This window comes from Euprymna scolopes, chromosome 32, assembly GCF_053919585.1.
Source record: "Euprymna scolopes isolate OS-2025 chromosome 32, ASM5391958v1, whole genome shotgun sequence".
In the NCBI taxonomy this organism is placed as follows: Eukaryota; Metazoa; Mollusca; class Cephalopoda; order Sepiida; family Sepiolidae; genus Euprymna; species Euprymna scolopes.
In genome coordinates this window covers 51,871,974-51,895,725 of record NC_136513.1, presented here as the reverse complement: position 1 = coordinate 51,895,725, position 23,752 = coordinate 51,871,974, and the positions used below count along the sequence as shown (strand labels likewise).

Genomic DNA, 23,752 nt, shown 5'->3' with positions numbered 1-23,752 from the left:
TTATTACATTGTACCCAATATATAATAGCAAATAGTTTATTGATTATTACATTGTACCTAATATATAATAGCAAATAGTTTATTGATTATTATATTGTACCTAATATATAATAGCAAATAGTTTATTGATTATTACATTGTACCTAATATATAATAGCAAATAGTTTATTGATTATTATATTGTACCCAATATATAATAGCAAATAGTTTATTGATTATTACATTGTACCCAATATATAATAGCAAATAGTTTATTGATTATTATATTGTACCCAATATATAATAGCAAATAGTTTATTGATTATTACATTGTACCCAATATATAATAGCAAATAGTTTATTGATTATTACATTGTACCCAATATATAATAGCAAATAGTTTATTGATTATTATATCGTACCCAATATATAATAGCAAATAGTTTATTGATTATTACATTGTACCCAATATATAATAGCAAATAGTTTATTGATTATTACATTGTACCTAATATATAATAGCAAATAGTTTATTGATTATTATATTGTACCCAATATATAATAGCAAATAGTTTATTATTATATCGTACCCAATATATAATAGCAAATAGTTTATTGATTATTATATCGTACCCAATATATAATAGCAAATAGTTTATTGATTATTACATTGTACCCAATATATAATAGCAAATAGTTTATTGATTATTACATTGTACCCAATATATAATAGCAAATAGTTTATTGATTATTACATTGTACCCAATATATAATAGCAAATAGTTTATTGATTATTACATCGGACCTAATATATAATAGCAAATAGTTTATTATTATATCGTACCCAATATATAATAGCAAATAGTTTATTATTATATCGTACCCAATATATAATAGCAAATAGTTTATTGATTATTATATTGTACCCAATATATAATAGCAAATAGTTTATTGATTATTACATTGTACCCAATATATAATAGCAAATAGTTTATTGATCATTACATAGTACCCAATATATAATAGCAAATAGTTTATTGATTATTAAATTGTACCCAATATATAATAGCAAATAGTTTATTGATTATTATATTGTACCCAATATATAATAGCAAATAGTTTATTGATTATTACATTGTACCCAATATATAATAGCAAATAGTTTATTGATTATTACATTGTACCCAATATATAATAGCAAATAGTTTATTATTATATTGTACCCAATATATAATAGCAAATAGTTTATTGATTATTACATTGTACCCAATATATAATAGCAAATAGTTTATTGATTATTATATTGTACCCAATATATAATAGCAAATAGTTTATTGATTATTATATCGTACCCAATATATAATAGCAAATAGTTTATTGATTATTATATCGTACCCAATATATAATAGCAAATAGTTTATTGATTATTACATTGTACCCAATATATAATAGCAAATACTTTATTGATTATTACATTGTACCCAATATATAGTAGCAAATAGTTTATTGATTATTATATCGTACCCAATATATAATAGCAAATAGTTTATTGATTATTACATTGTACCCAATATATAATAGCAAATAGTTTATTGATTATTACATTGTACCTAATATATAATAGCAAATAGTTTATTGATTATTATATTGTACCCAATATATAATAGCAAATAGTTTATTGATTATTACATTGTACCCAATATATACTAGCAAATAGTTTATTGATTATTACATTGTACCTAATATATAATAGCAAATAGTTTATTGATTATTATATTGTACCTAATATATAATAGCAAATAGTTTATTGATTATTACATTGTACCTAATATATAATAGCAAATAGTTTATTGATTATTATATTGTACCCAATATATAATAGCAAATAGTTTATTGATTATTACATTGTACCCAATATATAATAGCAAATAGTTTATTGATTATTATATTGTACCCAATATATAATAGCAAATAGTTTATTGATTATTACATTGTACCCAATATATAATAGCAAATAGTTTATTGATTATTACATTGTACCCAATATATAATAGCAAATAGTTTATTGATTATTATATCGTACCCAATATATAATAGCAAATAGTTTATTGATTATTACATTGTACCCAATATATAATAGCAAATAGTTTATTGATTATTACATTGTACCTAATATATAATAGCAAATAGTTTATTGATTATTATATTGTACCCAATATATAATAGCAAATAGTTTATTATTATATCGTACCCAATATATAATAGCAAATAGTTTATTGATTATTATATCGTACCCAATATATAATAGCAAATAGTTTATTGATTATTACATTGTACCCAATATATAATAGCAAATAGTTTATTGATTATTACATTGTACCCAATATATAATAGCAAATAGTTTATTGATTATTACATTGTACCCAATATATAATAGCAAATAGTTTATTGATTATTACATCGTACCTAATATATAATAGCAAATAGTTTATTATTATATCGTACCCAATATATAATAGCAAATAGTTTATTATTATATCGTACCCAATATATAATAGCAAATAGTTTATTGATTATTATATTGTACCCAATATATAATAGCAAATAGTTTATTGATTATTACATTGTACCCAATATATAATAGCAAATAGTTTATTGATTATTACATTGTACCCAATATATAATAGCAAATAGTTTATTGATTATTACATTGTACCTAATATATAATAGCAAATAGTTTATTGATTATTATATTGTACCCAATATATAATAGCAAATAGTTTATTATTATATCGTACCCAATATATAATAGCAAATAGTTTATTGATTATTATATCGTACCCAATATATAATAGCAAATAGTTTATTGATTATTATATTGTACCCAATATATAATAGCAAATAGTTTATTGATTATTACATTGTACCCAATATATAATAGGAAATAGTTTATTGATTATTACATTGTACCCAATATATTATAGCAAATAGTTTATTGATTATTACATTGTACCCAATATATAATAGCAAATAGTTTATTGATTATTATATTGTACCCAATATATAATAGCAAATAGTTTATTGATTATTACATTTACCCAATATATAATAGCAAATAGTTTATTGATTATTACATTGTACCCAATATATAATAGGAAATAGTTTATTGATTATTACATTGTACCCAATATATAATAGCAAATAGTTTATTGATTATTACATTGTACCCAATATATAATAGCAAATAGTTTATTGATTATTATATTGTACCCAATATATAATAGCAAATAGTTTATTGATTATTATATCGTACCCAATATATAATAGCAAATAGTTTATTGATTATTATATCGTACCCAATATATAATAGCAAATAGTTTATTGATTATTACATTGTACCCAATATATAATAGCAAATAGTTTATTGATTATTACATTGTACCCAATATATAGTAGCAAATAGTTTATTGATTATTATATCGTACCCAATATATAATAGCAAATAGTTTATTGATTATTACATTGTACCCAATATATAATAGCAAATAGTTTATTGATTATTACATTGTACCCAATATATAATAGCAAATAGTTTATTGATTATTACATTGTACCTAATATATAATAGCAAATAGTTTATTGATTATTATATTGTACCTAATATATAATAGCAAATAGTTTATTGATTATTACATTGTACCTAATATATAATAGCAAATAGTTTATTGATTATTATATTGTACCCAATATATAATAGCAAATAGTTTATTGATTATTACATTGTACCCAATATATAATAGCAAATAGTTTATTGATTATTATATTGTACCCAATATATAATAGCAAATAGTTTATTGATTATTACATTGTACCCAATATATAATAGCAAATAGTTTATTGATTATTACATTGTACCCAATATATAATAGCAAATAGTTTATTGATTATTATATCGTACCCAATATATAATAGCAAATAGTTTATTGATTATTACATTGTACCCAATATATAATAGCAAATAGTTTATTGATTATTACATTGTACCTAATATATAATAGCAAATAGTTTATTGATTATTATATTGTACCCAATATATAATAGCAAATAGTTTATTATTATATCGTACCCAATATATAATAGCAAATAGTTTATTGATTATTATATCGTACCCAATATATAATAGCAAATAGTTTATTGATTATTACATTGTACCCAATATATAATAGCAAATAGTTTATTGATTATTACATTGTACCCAATATATAATAGCAAATAGTTTATTGATTATTACATTGTACCCAATATATAATAGCAAATAGTTTATTGATTATTACATCGGACCTAATATATAATAGCAAATAGTTTATTATTATATCGTACCCAATATATAATAGCAAATAGTTTATTATTATATCGTACCCAATATATAATAGCAAATAGTTTATTGATTATTATATTGTACCCAATATATAATAGCAAATAGTTTATTGATTATTACATTGTACCCAATATATAATAGGAAATAGTTTATTGATTATTACATTGTACCCAATATATAATAGCAAATAGTTTATTGATTATTACATTGTACCTAATATATAATAGCAAATAGTTTATTGATTATTATATTGTACCCAATATATAATAGCAAATAGTTTATTATTATATCGTACCCAATATATAATAGCAAATAGTTTATTGATTATTATATCGTACCCAATATATAATAGCAAATAGTTTATTGATTATTATATTGTACCCAATATATAATAGCAAATAGTTTATTGATTATTACATTGTACCCAATATATAATAGGAAATAGTTTATTGATCATTACATTGTACCCAATATATAATAGCAAATAGTTTATTGATTATTAAATTGTACCCAATATATAATAGCAAATAGTTTATTGATTATTATATTGTACCCAATATATAATAGCAAATAGTTTATTGATTATTACATTGTACCCAATATATAATAGCAAATAGTTTATTGATTATTACATTGTACCTAATATATAATAGCAAATAGTTTATTGATTATTATATTGTACCCAATATATAATAGCAAATAGTTTATTATTATATCGTACCCAATATATAATAGCAAATAGTTTATTGATTATTATATCGTACCCAATATATAATAGCAAATAGTTTATTGATTATTATATTGTACCCAATATATAATAGCAAATAGTTTATTGATTATTACATTGTACCCAATATATAATAGGAAATAGTTTATTGATTATTACATTGTACCCAATATATTATAGCAAATAGTTTATTGATTATTACATTGTACCCAATATATAATAGCAAATAGTTTATTGATTATTATATTGTACCCAATATATAATAGCAAATAGTTTATTGATTATTACATTGTACCCAATATATAATAGCAAATAGTTTATTGATTATTACATTGTACCCAATATATAATAGCAAATAGTTTATTGATTATTATATTGTACCCAATATATAATAGCAAATAGTTTATTGATTATTATATCGTACCCAATATATAATAGCAAATAGTTTATTGATTATTATATCGTACCCAATATATAATAGCAAATAGTTTATTGATTATTACATTGTACCCAATATATAATAGCAAATAGTTTATTGATTATTACATTGTACCCAATATATAGTAGCAAATAGTTTATTGATTATTATATCGTACCCAATATATAATAGCAAATAGTTTATTGATTATTACATTGTACCCAATATATAATAGCAAATAGTTTATTGATTATTACATTGTACCCAATATATAATAGCAAATAGTTTATTGATTATTACATTGTACCTAATATATAATAGCAAATAGTTTATTGATTATTATATTGTACCTAATATATAATAGCAAATAGTTTATTGATTATTACATTGTACCTAATATATAATAGCAAATAGTTTATTGATTATTATATTGTACCCAATATATAATAGCAAATAGTTTATTGATTATTACATTGTACCCAATATATAATAGCAAATAGTTTATTGATTATTACATTGTACCCAATATATAATAGCAAATAGTTTATTGATTATTATATCGTACCCAATATATAATAGCAAATAGTTTATTGATTATTACATTGTACCCAATATATAATAGCAAATAGTTTATTGATTATTACATTGTACCTAATATATAATAGCAAATAGTTTATTGATTATTATATTGTACCCAATATATAATAGCAAATAGTTTATTATTATATCGTACCCAATATATAATAGCAAATAGTTTATTGATTATTATATCGTACCCAATATATAATAGCAAATAGTTTATTGATTATTACATTGTACCCAATATATAATAGCAAATAGTTTATTGATTATTACATTGTACCCAATATATAATAGCAAATAGTTTATTGATTATTACATTGTACCCAATATATAATAGCAAATAGTTTATTGATTATTACATCGGACCTAATATATAATAGCAAATAGTTTATTATTATATCGTACCCAATATATAATAGCAAATAGTTTATTATTATATCGTACCCAATATACAATAGCAAATAGTTTATTGATTATTATATTGTACCCAATATATAATAGCAAATAGTTTATTGATTATTACATTGTACCCAATATATAATAGCAAATAGTTTATTGATTATTACATTGTACCCAATATATAATAGCAAATAGTTTATTGATTATTACATTGTACCTAATATATAATAGCAAATAGTTTATTGATTATTATATTGTACCCAATATATAATAGCAAATAGTTTATTATTATATCGTACCCAATATATAATAGCAAATAGTTTATTGATTATTATATCGTACCCAATATATAATAGCAAATAGTTTATTGATTATTATATTGTACCCAATATATAATAGCAAATAGTTTATTGATTATTACATTGTACCCAATATATAATAGGAAATAGTTTATTGATCATTACATTGTACCCAATATATAATAGCAAATAGTTTATTGATTATTAAATTGTACCCAATATATAATAGCAAATAGTTTATTGATTATTATATTGTACCCAATATATAATAGCAAATAGTTTATTGATTATTACATTGTACCCAATATATAATAGCAAATAGTTTATTGATTATTACATTGTACCCAATATATAATAGCAAATAGTTTATTGATTATTATATTGTACCCAATATATAATAGCAAATAGTTTATTGATTATTACATTGTACCCAATATATAATAGCAAATAGTTTATTGATTATTATATTGTACCCAATATATAATAGCAAATAGTTTATTGATTATTATATCGTACCCAATATATAATAGCAAATAGTTTATTGATTATTATATCGTACCCAATATATAATAGCAAATAGTTTATTGATTATTACATTGTACCCAATATATAATAGCAAATACTTTATTGATTATTACATTGTACCCAATATATAGTAGCAAATAGTTTATTGATTATTATATCGTACCCAATATATAATAGCAAATAGTTTATTGATTATTACATTGTACCCAATATATAATAGCAAATAGTTTATTGATTATTACATTGTACCTAATATATAATAGCAAATAGTTTATTGATTATTATATTGTACCCAATATATAATAGCAAATAGTTTATTGATTATTACATTGTACCCAATATATAATAGCAAATAGTTTATTGATTATTACATTGTACCTAATATATAATAGCAAATAGTTTATTGATTATTATATTGTACCTAATATATAATAGCAAATAGTTTATTGATTATTACATTGTACCTAATATATAATAGCAAATAGTTTATTGATTATTATATTGTACCCAATATATAATAGCAAATAGTTTATTGATTATTACATTGTACCCAATATATAATAGCAAATAGTTTATTGATTATTATATTGTACCCAATATATAATAGCAAATAGTTTATTGATTATTACATTGTACCCAATATATAATAGCAAATAGTTTATTGATTATTACATTGTACCCAATATATAATAGCAAATAGTTTATTGATTAATATATCGTACCCAATATATAATAGCAAATAGTTTATTGATTATTACATTGTACCCAATATATAATAGCAAATAGTTTATTGATTATTACATTGTACCTAATATATAATAGCAAATAGTTTATTGATTATTATATTGTACCCAATATATAATAGCAAATAGTTTATTATTATATCGTACCCAATATATAATAGCAAATAGTTTATTGATTATTATATCGTACCCAATATATAATAGCAAATAGTTTATTGATTATTACATTGTACCCAATATATAATAGCAAATAGTTTATTGATTATTACATTGTACCCAATATATAATAGCAAATAGTTTATTGATTATTACATTGTACCCAATATATAATAGCAAATAGTTTATTGATTATTACATCGTACCTAATATATAATAGCAAATAGTTTATTATTATATCGTACCCAATATATAATAGCAAATAGTTTATTATTATATCGTACCCAATATATAATAGCAAATAGTTTATTGATTATTATATTGTACCCAATATATAATAGCAAATAGTTTATTGATTATTACATTGTACCCAATATATAATAGCAAATAGTTTATTGATTATTACATTGTACCCAATATATAATAGCAAATAGTTTATTGATTATTACATTGTACCTAATATATAATAGCAAATAGTTTATTGATTATTATATTGTACCCAATATATAATAGCAAATAGTTTATTATTATATCGTACCCAATATATAATAGCAAATAGTTTATTGATTATTATATCGTACCCAATATATAATAGCAAATAGTTTATTGATTATTATATTGTACCCAATATATAATAGCAAATAGTTTATTGATTATTACATTGTACCCAATATATAATAGGAAATAGTTTATTGATTATTACATTGTACCCAATATATTATAGCAAATAGTTTATTGATTATTACATTGTACCCAATATATAATAGCAAATAGTTTATTGATTATTATATTGTACCCAATATATAATAGCAAATAGTTTATTGATTATTACATTGTACCCAATATATAATAGCAAATAGTTTATTGATTATTACAGTGTACCCAATATATAATAGCAAATAGTTTATTGATTATTATATTGTACCCAATATATAATAGCAAATAGTTTATTGATTATTATATCGTACCCAATATATAATAGCAAATAGTTTATTGATTATTATATCGTACCCAATATATAATAGCAAATAGTTTATTGATTATTACATTGTACCCAATATATAATAGCAAATAGTTTATTGATTATTACATTGTACCCAATATATAGTAGCAAATAGTTTATTGATTATTATATCGTACCCAATATATAATAGCAAATAGTTTATTGATTATTACATTGTACCCAATATATAATAGCAAATAGTTTATTGATTATTACATTGTACCTAATATATAATAGCAAATAGTTTATTGATTATTATATTGTACCCAATATATAATAGCAAATAGTTTATTGATTATTATATTGTACCCAATATATAATAGCAAATAGTTTATTGATTATTACATTGTACCCAATATATAATAGCAAATAGTTTATTGATTATTACATTGTACCCAATATATAATAGCAAATAGTTTATTGATTATTACATTGTACCCAATATATAATAGCAAATAGTTTATTGATTATTATATTGTACCCAATATATAATAGCAAATAGTTTATTGATTATTACATTGTACCCAATATATAATAGCAAATAGTTTATTGATTATTACATTGTACCCAATATATAATAGCAAATAGTTTATTGATTATTATATTGTACCCAATATATAATAGCAAATAGTTTATTGATTATTATATCGTACCCAATATATAATAGCAAATAGTTTATTGATTATTATATTGTACCCAATATATAATAGCAAATAGTTTATTGATTATTACATTGTACCCAATATATAATAGCAAATAGTTTATTGATTATTATATTGTACCCAATATATAATAGCAAATAGTTTATTGATTATTACATTGTACCCAATATATAATAGCAAATAGTTTATTGATTATTACATTGTACCCAATATATAATAGCAAATAGTTTATTGATTATTATATTGTACCCAATATATAATAGCAAATAGTTTATTGATTATTATATCGTACCCAATATATAATAGCGAATAGTTTATTGATTATTATATCGTACCCAATATATAATAGCAAATAGTTTATTGATTATTACATTGTACCCAATATATAATAGCAAATAGTTTATTGATTATTACATTGTACCTAATATATAATAGCAAATAGTTTATTGATTATTATATTGTACCCAATATATAATAGCAAATAGTTTATTGATTATTACATTGTACCCAATATATAATAGCAAATAGTTTATTGATTATTACATTGTACCTAATATATAATAGCAAATAGTTTATTGATTATTATATTGTACCTAATATATAATAGCAAATAGTTTATTGATTATTACATTGTACCTAATATATAATAGCAAATAGTTTATTGATTATTATATTGTACCCAATATATAATAGCAAATAGTTTATTGATTATTACATTGTACCCAATATATAATAGCAAATAGTTTATTGATTATTATATTGTACCCAATATATAATAGCAAATAGTTTATTGATTATTACATTGTACCCAATATATAATAGCAAATAGTTTATGTATTATTACATTGTACCCAATATATAATAGCAAATAGTTTATTGATTATTATATCGTACCCAATATATAATAGCAAATAGTTTATTGATTATTACATTGTACCCAATATATAATAGCAAATAGTTTATTGATTATTACATTGTACCTAATATATAATAGCAAATAGTTTATTGATTATTATATTGTACCCAATATATAATAGCAAATAGTTTATTATTATATCGTACCCAATATATAATAGCAAATAGTTTATTGATTATTATATCGTACCCAATATATAATAGCAAATAGTTTATTGATTATTACATTGTACCCAATATATAATAGCAAATAGTTTATTGATTATTACATTGTACCCAATATATAATAGCAAATAGTTTATTGATTATTACATTGTACCCAATATATAATAGCAAATAGTTTATTGATTATTACATCGTACCTAATATATAATAGCAAATAGTTTATTATTATATCGTACCCAATATATAATAGCAAATAGTTTATTATTATATCGTACCCAATATATAATAGCAAATAGTTTATTGATTATTATATTGTACCCAATATATAATAGCAAATAGTTTATTGATTATTACATTGTACCCAATATATAATAGCAAATAGTTTATTGATTATTACATTGTACCCAATATATAATAGCAAATAGTTTATTGATTATTACATTGTACCTAATATATAATAGCAAATAGTTTATTGATTATTATATCGTACCCAATATATAATAGCAAATAGTTTATTATTATATCGTACCCAATATATAATAGCAAATAGTTTATTGATTATTATATCGTACCCAATATATAATAGCAAATAGTTTATTGATTATTATATTGTACCCAATATATAATAGCAAATAGTTTATTGATTATTACATTGTACCCAATATATAATAGCAAATAGTTTATTGATTATTATATCGTACCCAATATATAATAGCAAATAGTTTATTGATTATTATATCGTACCCAATATATAATAGCAAATAGTTTATTGATTATTATATCGTACCCAATATATAATAGCAAATAGTTTATTGATTATTATATCGTACCCAATATATAATAGCAAATAGTTTATTGATTATTACATTGTACCTAATATATAATAGCAAATAGTTTATTAATTATTATATTGTACCCAATATATAATAGCAAATAGTTTATTGATTATTACATTGTACCCAATATATAATAGCAAATAGTTTATTGATTATTACATTGTACCTAATATATAATAGCAAATAGTTTATTGATTATTATATTGTACCTAATCTATAATAGCAAATAGTTTATTGATTATTATATTGTACCTAATATATAATAGCAAATAGTTTATTGATTATTACATTGTACCTAATATATAATAGCAAATAGTTTATTGATTATTATATTGTACCCAATATATAATAGCAAATAGTTTATTGATTATTACATTGTACCCAATATATAATAGCAAATAGTTTATTGATTATTATATTGTACCCAATATATAATAGCAAATAGTTTATTGATTATTACATTGTACCCAATATATAATAGCAAATAGTTTATTGATTATTACATTGTACCCAATATATAATAGCAAATAGTTTATTGATTATTATATCGTACCCAATATATAATAGCAAATAGTTTATTGATTATTACATTGTACCCAATATATAATAGCAAATAGTTTATTGATTATTACATTGTACCTAATATATAATAGCAAATAGTTTATTGATTATTATATTGTACCCAATATATAATAGCAAATAGTTTATTATTATATCGTACCCAATATATAATAGCAAATAGTTTATTGATTATTATATCGTACCCAATATATAATAGCAAATAGTTTATTGATTATTACATTGTACCCAATATATAATAGCAAATAGTTTATTGATTATTACATTGTACCCAATATATAATAGCAAATAGTTTATTGATTATTACATTGTACCCAATATATAATAGCAAATAGTTTATTGATTATTACATCGTACCTAATATATAATAGCAAATAGTTTATTATTATATCGTACCCAATATATAATAGCAAATAGTTTATTATTATATTGTACCCAATATATAATAGCAAATAGTTTATTGATTATTATATTGTACCCAATATATAATAACAAATAGTTTATTGATTATTACATTGTACCTAATATATAATAGCAAATAGTTTATTGATTATTACATTGTACCCAATATATAATAGCAAATAGTTTATTGATTATTACATTGTACCTAATATATAATAGCAAATAGTTTATTGATTATTATATTGTACCCAATATATAATAGCAAATAGTTTATTATTATATCGTACCCAATATATAATAGCAAATAGTTTATTGATTATTATATCGTACCCAATATATAATAGCAAATAGTTTATTGATTATTATATTGTACCCAATATATAATAGCAAATAGTTTATTGATTATTATATTGTACCCAATATATAATAGCAAATAGTTTATTGATTATTACATTGTACCCAATATATAATAGGAAATAGTTTATTGATTATTACATTGTACCCAATATATAATAGCAAATAGTTTATTGATTATTACATTGTACCCAATATATAATAGCAAATAGTTTATTGATTATTATATTGTACCCAATATATAGTAGCAAATAGTTTATTGATTATTACATTGTACCCAATATATAATAGCAAATAGTTTATTGATTATTATATCGTACCCAATATATAATAGCAAATAGTTTATTGATTATTATATTGTACCTAATATATAATAGCAAATAGTTTATTGATTATTATATCGTACCCAATATATAGTAGCAAATAGTTTATTATTATATCGTACCCAATATATAGTAGCAAATAGTTTATTATTATATCGTACCCAATATATAATAGCAAATAGTTTATTGATTATTTTATTGTACCTAATATATAATAGTAAATAGTTTATTGATTATTATATCGTACCTAATATATAATAGCAAATAGTTTATTAATTATTATATTGTACCTAATATATAATAGCAAATAGTTTATTGATTATTATATTGTACCTAATATATAATAGTAAATAGTTTATTGATTATTATATTGTACCTAATATATAATAGCAAATAGTTTATTGATTATTATATTGTACCTAATATATAATAGCAAATAGTTTATTGATTATTACATTGTACCTAATATATAGTAACAAATAGTTTATTGATTATTATATCGTACCCAATATATAATAGCAAATAGTTTATTGATTATTATATTGTACCTAATATATAATAGCAAATAGTTTATTGATTATTATATTGTACCTAATATATAATAGTAAATAGTTTATTGATTATTATATCGTACCTAATATATAATAGCAAATAGTTTATTGATTATTATATTGTACCCAATATATAATAGCAAATAGTTTATTGATTATTATATTGTTCCTAATATATAATAGCAAATAGTTTATTGATTATTATATTGTACCTAATATATAATAGCAAATAGTTTATTGATTATTATATTGTACCCAATATATAATAGCAAATAGTTTATTATTATATCGTACCCAATATATAATAGCAAATAGTTTATTGATTATTATATCGTACCCAATATATAATAGCAAATAGTTTATTGATTATTACATTGTACCCAATATATAATAGCAAATAGTTTATTGATTATTACATTGTACCCAATATATAATAGCAAATAGTTTATTGATTATTACATTGTACCCAATATATAATAGCAAATAGTTTATTGATTATTACATCGTACCTAATATATAATAGCAAATAGTTTATTATTATATCGTACCCAATATATAATAGCAAATAGTTTATTATTATATCGTACCCAATATATAATAGCAAATAGTTTATTGATTATTATATTGTACCCAATATATAATAGCAAATAGTTTATTGATTATTACATTGTACCCAATATATAATAGCAAATAGTTTATTGATTATTACATTGTACCCAATATATAATAGCAAATAGTTTATTGATTATTACATTGTACCTAATATATAATAGCAAATAGTTTATTGATTATTATATTGTACCCAATATATAATAGCAAATAGTTTATTATTATATCGTACCCAATATATAATAGCAAATAGTTTATTGATTATTATATCGTACCCAATATATAATAGCAAATAGTTTATTGATTATTATATTGTACCCAATATATAATAGCAAATAGTTTATTGATTATTACATTGTACCCAATATATAATAGGAAATAGTTTATTGATTATTACATTGTACCCAATATATTATAGCAAATAGTTTATTGATTATTACATTGTACCCAATATATAATAGCAAATAGTTTATTGATTATTATATTGTACCCAATATATAATAGCAAATAGTTTATTGATTATTACATTGTACCCAATATATAATAGCAAATAGTTTATTGATTATTACAGTGTACCCAATATATAATAGCAAATAGTTTATTGATTATTATATTGTACCCAATATATAATAGCAAATAGTTTATTGATTATTATATCGTACCCAATATATAATAGCAAATAGTTTATTGATTATTATATCGTACCCAATATATAATAGCAAATAGTTTATTGATTATTACATTGTACCCAATATATAATAGCAAATAGTTTATTGATTATTACATTGTACCCAATATATAGTAGCAAATAGTTTATTGATTATTATATCGTACCCAATATATAATAGCAAATAGTTTATTGATTATTACATTGTACCCAATATATAATAGCAAATAGTTTATTGATTATTACATTGTACCTAATATATAATAGCAAATAGTTTATTGATTATTATATTGTACCCAATATATAATAGCAAATAGTTTATTGATTATTATATTGTACCCAATATATAATAGCAAATAGTTTATTGATTATTACATTGTACCCAATATATAATAGCAAATAGTTTATTGATTATTACATTGTACCCAATATATAATAGCAAATAGTTTATTGATTATTACATTGTACCCAATATATAATAGCAAATAGTTTATTGATTATTATATTGTACCCAATATATAATAGCAAATAGTTTATTGATTATTACATTGTACCCAATATATAATAGCAAATAGTTTATTGATTATTACATTGTACCCAATATATAATAGCAAATAGTTTATTGATTATTATATTGTACCCAATATATAATAGCAAATAGTTTATTGATTATTATATCGTACCCAATATATAATAGCAAATAGTTTATTGATTATTATATTGTACCCAATATATAATAGCAAATAGTTTATTGATTATTACATTGTACCCAATATATAATAGCAAATAGTTTATTGATTATTATATTGTACCCAATATATAATAGCAAATAGTTTATTGATTATTACATTGTACCCAATATATAATAGCAAATAGTTTATTGATTATTACATTGTACCCAATATATAATAGCAAATAGTTTATTGATTATTATATTGTACCCAATATATAATAGCAAATAGTTTATTGATTATTATATCGTACCCAATATATAATAGCGAATAGTTTATTGATTATTATATCGTACCCAATATATAATAGCAAATAGTTTATTGATTATTACATTGTACCCAATATATAATAGCAAATAGTTTATTGATTATTACATTGTACCTAATATATAATAGCAAATAGTTTATTGATTATTATATTGTACCCAATATATAATAGCAAATAGTTTATTGATTATTACATTGTACCCAATATATAATAGCAAATAGTTTATTGATTATTACATTGTACCTAATATATAATAGCAAATAGTTTATTGATTATTATATTGTACCTAATATATAATAGCAAATAGTTTATTGATTATTACATTGTACCTAATATATAATAGCAAATAGTTTATTGATTATTATATTGTACCCAATATATAATAGCAAATAGTTTATTGATTATTACATTGTACCCAATATATAATAGCAAATAGTTTATTGATTATTATATTGTACCCAATATATAATAGCAAATAGTTTATTGATTATTACATTGTACCCAATATATAATAGCAAATAGTTTATGTATTATTACATTGTACCCAATATATAATAGCAAATAGTTTATTGATTATTATATCGTACCCAATATATAATAGCAAATAGTTTATTGATTATTACATTGTACCCAATATATAATAGCAAATAGTTTATTGATTATTACATTGTACCTAATATATAATAGCAAATAGTTTATTGATTATTATATTGTACCCAATATATAATAGCAAATAGTTTATTATTATATCGTACCCAATATATAATAGCAAATAGTTTATTGATTATTATATCGTACCCAATATATAATAGCAAATAGTTTATTGATTATTACATTGTACCCAATATATAATAGCAAATAGTTTATTGATTATTACATTGTACCCAATATATAATAGCAAATAGTTTATTGATTATTACATTGTACCCAATATATAATAGCAAATAGTTTATTGATTATTACATCGTACCTAATATATAATAGCAAATAGTTTATTATTATATCGTACCCAATATATAATAGCAAATAGTTTATTATTATATCGTACCCAATATATAATAGCAAATAGTTTATTGATTATTATATTGTACCCAATATATAATAGCAAATAGTTTATTGATTATTACATTGTACCCAATATATAATAGCAAATAGTTTATTGATTATTACATTGTACCCAATATATAATAGCAAATAGTTTATTGATTATTACATTGTACCTAATATATAATAGCAAATAGTTTATTGATTATTATATCGTACCCAATATATAATAGCAAATAGTTTATTATTATATCGTACCCAATATATAATAGCAAATAGTTTATTGATTATTATATCGTACCCAATATATAATAGCAAATAGTTTATTGATTATTATATTGTACCCAATATATAATAGCAAATAGTTTATTGATTATTACATTGTACCCAATATATAATAGCAAATAGTTTATTGATTATTATATCGTACCCAATATATAATAGCAAATAGTTTATTGATTATTATATCGTACCCAATATATAATAGCAAATAGTTTATTGATTATTATATCGTACCCAATATATAATAGCAAATAGTTTATTGATTATTATATCGTACCCAATATATAATAGCAAATAGTTTATTGATTATTACATTGTACCTAATATATAATAGCAAATAGTTTATTAATTATTATATTGTACCCAATATATAATAGCAAATAGTTTATTGATTATTACATTGTACCCAATATATAATAGCAAATAGTTTATTGATTATTACATTGTACCTAATATATAATAGCAAATAGTTTATTGATTATTATATTGTACCTAATCTATAATAGCAAATAGTTTATTGATTATTATATTGTACCTAATATATAATAGCAAATAGTTTATTGATTATTACATTGTACCTAATATATAATAGCAAATAGTTTATTGATTATTATATTGTACCCAATATATAATAGCAAATAGTTTATTGATTATTACATTGTACCCAATATATAATAGCAAATAGTTTATTGATTATTATATTGTACCCAATATATAATAGCAAATAGTTTATTGATTATTACATTGTACCCAATATATAATAGCAAATAGTTTATTGATTATTACATTGTACCCAATATATAATAGCAAATAGTTTATTGATTATTATATCGTACCCAATATATAATAGCAAATAGTTTATTGATTATTACATTGTACCCAATATATAATAGCAAATAGTTTATTGATTATTACATTGTACCTAATATATAATAGCAAATAGTTTATTGATTATTATATTGTACCCAATATATAATAGCAAATAGTTTATTATTATATCGTACCCAATATATAATAGCAAATAGTTTATTGATTATTATATCGTACCCAATATATAATAGCAAATAGTTTATTGATTATTACATTGTACCCAATATATAATAGCAAATAGTTTATTGATTATTACATTGTACCCAATATATAATAGCAAATAGTTTATTGATTATTACATTGTACCCAATATATAATAGCAAATAGTTTATTGATTATTACATCGTACCTAATATATAATAGCAAATAGTTTATTATTATATCGTACCCAATATATAATAGCAAATAGTTTATTATTATATTGTACCCAATATATAATAGCAAATAGTTTATTGATTATTATATTGTACCCAATATATAATAACAAATAGTTTATTGATTATTACATTGTACCTAATATATAATAGCAAATAGTTTATTGATTATTACATTGTACCCAATATATAATAGCAAATAGTTTATTGATTATTACATTGTACCTAATATATAATAGCAAATAGTTTATTGATTATTATATTGTACCCAATATATAATAGCAAATAGTTTATTATTATATCGTACCCAATATATAATAGCAAATAGTTTATTGATTATTATATCGTACCCAATATATAATAGCAAATAGTTTATTGATTATTATATTGTACCCAATATATAATAGCAAATAGTTTATTGATTATTATATTGTACCCAATATATAATAGCAAATAGTTTATTGATTATTACATTGTACCCAATATATAATAGGAAATAGTTTATTGATTATTACATTTTACCCAATATATAATAGCAAATAGTTTATTGATTATTACATTGTACCCAATATATAATAGCAAATAGTTTATTGATTATTATATTGTACCCAATATATAGTAGCAAATAGTTTATTGATTATTACATTGTACCCAATATATAATAGCAAATAGTTTATTGATTATTATATCGTACCCAATATATAATAGCAAATAGTTTATTGATTATTATATTGTACCTAATATATAATAGCAAATAGTTTATTGATTATTATATCGTACCCAATATATAGTAGCAAATAGTTTATTATTATATCGTACCCAATATATAGTAGCAAATAGTTTATTATTATATCGTACCCAATATATAATAGCAAATAGTTTATTGATTATTTTATTGTACCTAATATATAATAGTAAATAGTTTATTGATTATTATATCGTACCTAATATATAATAGCAAATAGTTTATTAATTATTATATTGTACCTAATATATAATAGCAAATAGTTTATTGATTATTATATTGTACCTAATATATAATAGTAAATAGTTTATTGATTATTATATTGTACCTAATATATAATAGCAAATAGTTTATTGATTATTATATTGTACCTAATATATAATAGCAAATAGTTTATTGATTATTACATTGTACCTAATATATAGTAACAAATAGTTTATTGATTATTATATCGTACCCAATATATAATAGCAAATAGTTTATTGATTATTATATTGTACCTAATATATAATAGCAAATAGTTTATTGATTATTATATTGTACCTAATATATAATAGTAAATAGTTTATTGATTATTATATCGTACCTAATATATAATAGCAAATAGTTTATTGATTATTATATTGTACCCAATATATAATAGCAAATAGTTTATTGATTATTATATTGTTCCTAATATATAATAGCAAATAGTTTATTGATTATTATATTGTACCTAATATATAATAGCAAATAGTTTATTGATTATTATATTGTACCCAATATATAATAGCAAATAGTTTATTGATTATTATATTGTACCTAATATATAGTAACAAATAGTTTATTGATTATTATATTGTACCCAATATATAATAGTAAATAGTTTAATGATTATTACATTGTACACAGTAGTGATTTTAAAAGTTTTTTTAAAAAATATGAGTTGGGTGCCATCAGCTAGAATTGAAACTAAAACATTTAACATTCCAGTGTTATTTATTATCATTTCAGCTAACAACAGATGGATTTCGTAACTTTAAAAATTAACCAGCTTTAATGTATGAATGTATATTTGCGCATGCATAGAAGTAACATGTTTACTCAACTTAGGACTTTCTAGTTCTAATTTTCTTTAATTTTGACCCCTTAGCACCTATTTTTACCGGCTAAAAATCAAAGCAAACTTGTTCCACGATTCCAAATAACCTATATATCAAGTTTTAAGTCTATAGACCAAAAATTGACAGAGTAGCTTGGTAAAGATCGTTCTGCACACAGATAGACATGTTGCGTGTTGAGGTGCACACACACACACTAAGGCACACATTACAGTCGGTAGCAAACGCACTGAACGATAGGGTCAAGGTTGTTAGATTGAGATCATCAGTGGTAAAAGGTCAATTATTTGATGCCCACACCTGTCGGAGGTGAGCGCAGCTGCAAAATAGCAGGTCACATATATAGCTCAGAGAAAAAGGAAAAAGAATACAGAAGACAAAGTCAGCCAGCAAAATCAGCATCACACAAGCGCAGCTCTATCCACCCATCTTCCGGTGCTCGATTATCTCTAGCTAGGCGCACGCATTATGAGACAGTGCGAAAGAAATAGCAAATAAATGTTTTTATATTTCATACAAAAACAAAGTGCATGAGGTTTTCTGACAAAAACATCAACTGCGCAACATATGTTTCAGACGAACAAGGTTACTTTTATATATGTACAGATATAAGATACAGTCGCCAAAAAGATAAGCGTTTATTTTTTAATTTTTACTCGCAATGTAGAGCCCTGCATACTTCTTTTCAAGTTAACTCTTTTGTAGTTTTGATTACAATAAATCTGAATGAATGAACCTTGTAAGGGAGGGGGCACTAAGCATTGCCCTGTTAATAATGAATTTCTTTGGTTTCTTTTTATAACATGCTACATTTCTCTCTTTCGGTTAGAAATATCAGGAAATTTTTTTCCTTTTTTCAACATCAGACTAAAAGAATCGTAATGAAGGAATCGGAAAATTAAGGTATTTTTTAACGATGCGATTCCAATTCCGATACCTCCCAAAATACACGATTTTTACGATTAACGATTCCGATTAATCGTCCCACCACTAGTACAGATATAAGATACATGCTTTGTACTTATTAGGAATGGGACAATTCCAATATTTTTTACAATTACCGATTCTGGTCTAAATTTCAGATTCTGATAGGATTACCAATTCCTTTATAAACTCTAAATATTCAGCTACAGAGTTGTTGCTTTTTTTTTTTTATTCGCATTATGGTAAAAACCCAGTTAATATATGCAAACATAAAAATACACAATCGGGTTGAGGGTAATCTGTAGATTTTAATGTTACCGGTAGATTAAAATCAATAAATATTTATCATCTTATCATAGTGCCTAATGGAAGACAAAAGAAATAAATAAAAGAATCATTTTTGGCATCGGAAAACAGGCTAAAATATTCCCAATTACGATACCACAAAAAGTTCCAGTTCTTTCGATTTTGATTAATCATTCCAACAGTAGTACTTACCTCACCAAATTTCTTCCACATTTGTAAATCTTCAAGAGATGGAACTGAACCGTAATAAGAAGGCAGCCACTGAATAGTTTCTTCTGTCAAAACCTAAATTAAAGGGAATAACAAAATAAAATATCCTAATGTCAAAACTATTTCAAACGAATTTTTGCTGCTTATTTAAATTTGCACTTATAATGAAATTTTAAATAAAGAAAACACAGAAAAAAGTCTTTATCATGTATGTGCCCATCACGGAATGAAGATGGTATATTCCAAAAATCACATAAATTGTTCAAGTAGGTTTGTTTTTTTTATTCAAGAAAATCAAATATTATAATGAGCTGAATAGGAGAAATGCTGGACGACGTGTTAAATATTGTCAAAATTCAAGGGCGACAATTTGATTCGACTATAGAGATTTTGCTTATATTCAAAATAATGAAAACTTTTTCATCATTAAAAATTTTTTTGGAATATGATATCTTCCTACCATGACAAGTACAAATTAAAGGTTTTTATTCATTTATATTTTCTTACATAAGTGCAAGCCGAAATATGCATTAGATTTTTTAACGTTATCCGTTCTTTATAGTTATATGAATTACCATAAAGAGATTTCACTCATGTGCATATATTTAACTCAAGTATATATATTTCACTCATGTATATATATTTAACTCGTGTATATATATTTAACTCGTGTATATATATTTAACTCGTGTATATATATTTAACTCGTGTATATATGTTTCACTCATGTATATATATTTCACTCGTGTATATATGTTTCACTCATGTATATATATTTCACTCGTGTATATATATTTAACTCGTGTATATATGTTTCACTCATGTATATATATTTAACTCAAGTATATATATTTCACTCATGTATATATATTTCACTCATGTATATATGTTTAACTCGTGTATATATATTTCACTCAAGTATATTATTTCACTCATGTATATATATTTCACTCATGTATATATATTTCACTCATGTATATATATTTCACTCATGTATATATATTTCACTCATGTATATATATTTCACTCATGTATATATATTTAACTCATGTATATATATTTAACTCAAGTATATATATTTCACTCATGTATATATATTTCACTCATGTATATATATTTCACTCATGTATATTATTTCACTCATGTATATATATTTCACTCATGTATATATATTTAACTCATGTATATATATTTCACTCATGTATATATGTTTCACTCATGTATATATGTTTCACTCATGTATATATATTTAACTCATGTATATTATTTCACTCATGTATATATATTTCACTCATGTATATTATTTCACTCATGTATATATATTTCACTCATGTATATATATTTCACTCATGTATATTATTTCACTCATGTATATATATTTCACTCATGTATATTATTTCACTCATGTATATTATTTCACTCATGTATATATATTTCACTCATGTATATATATTTCACTCATGTATATTATTTCACTCATGTATATATATTTCACTCATGTATATTATTTCACTCATGTATATATATTTCACTCATGTATATATATTTCACTCATGTATATATATTTCACTCATGTATATTATTTCACTCATGTATATATATTTCACTCATGTATATATATTTCAC

At 21.1% G+C, this 23,752-nt stretch overlaps 1 protein-coding gene across 1 annotated transcript in view; it reads right to left on the bottom strand.

Moving 5' to 3' along the window:
• Window positions 1-23,752, bottom strand: part of LOC145256354 (cap-specific mRNA (nucleoside-2'-O-)-methyltransferase 1-like) — a 121,658-nt gene that overhangs the window by 73,051 nt on the left and 24,855 nt on the right. Inside the window, exon 4 of the mRNA XM_080115172.1 lies at window positions 22,109-22,201. Coding sequence (XP_079971298.1) covers window positions 22,109-22,201 — 93 coding nt within the window. The remainder of the gene's footprint in view (window positions 1-22,108; window positions 22,202-23,752) is intronic.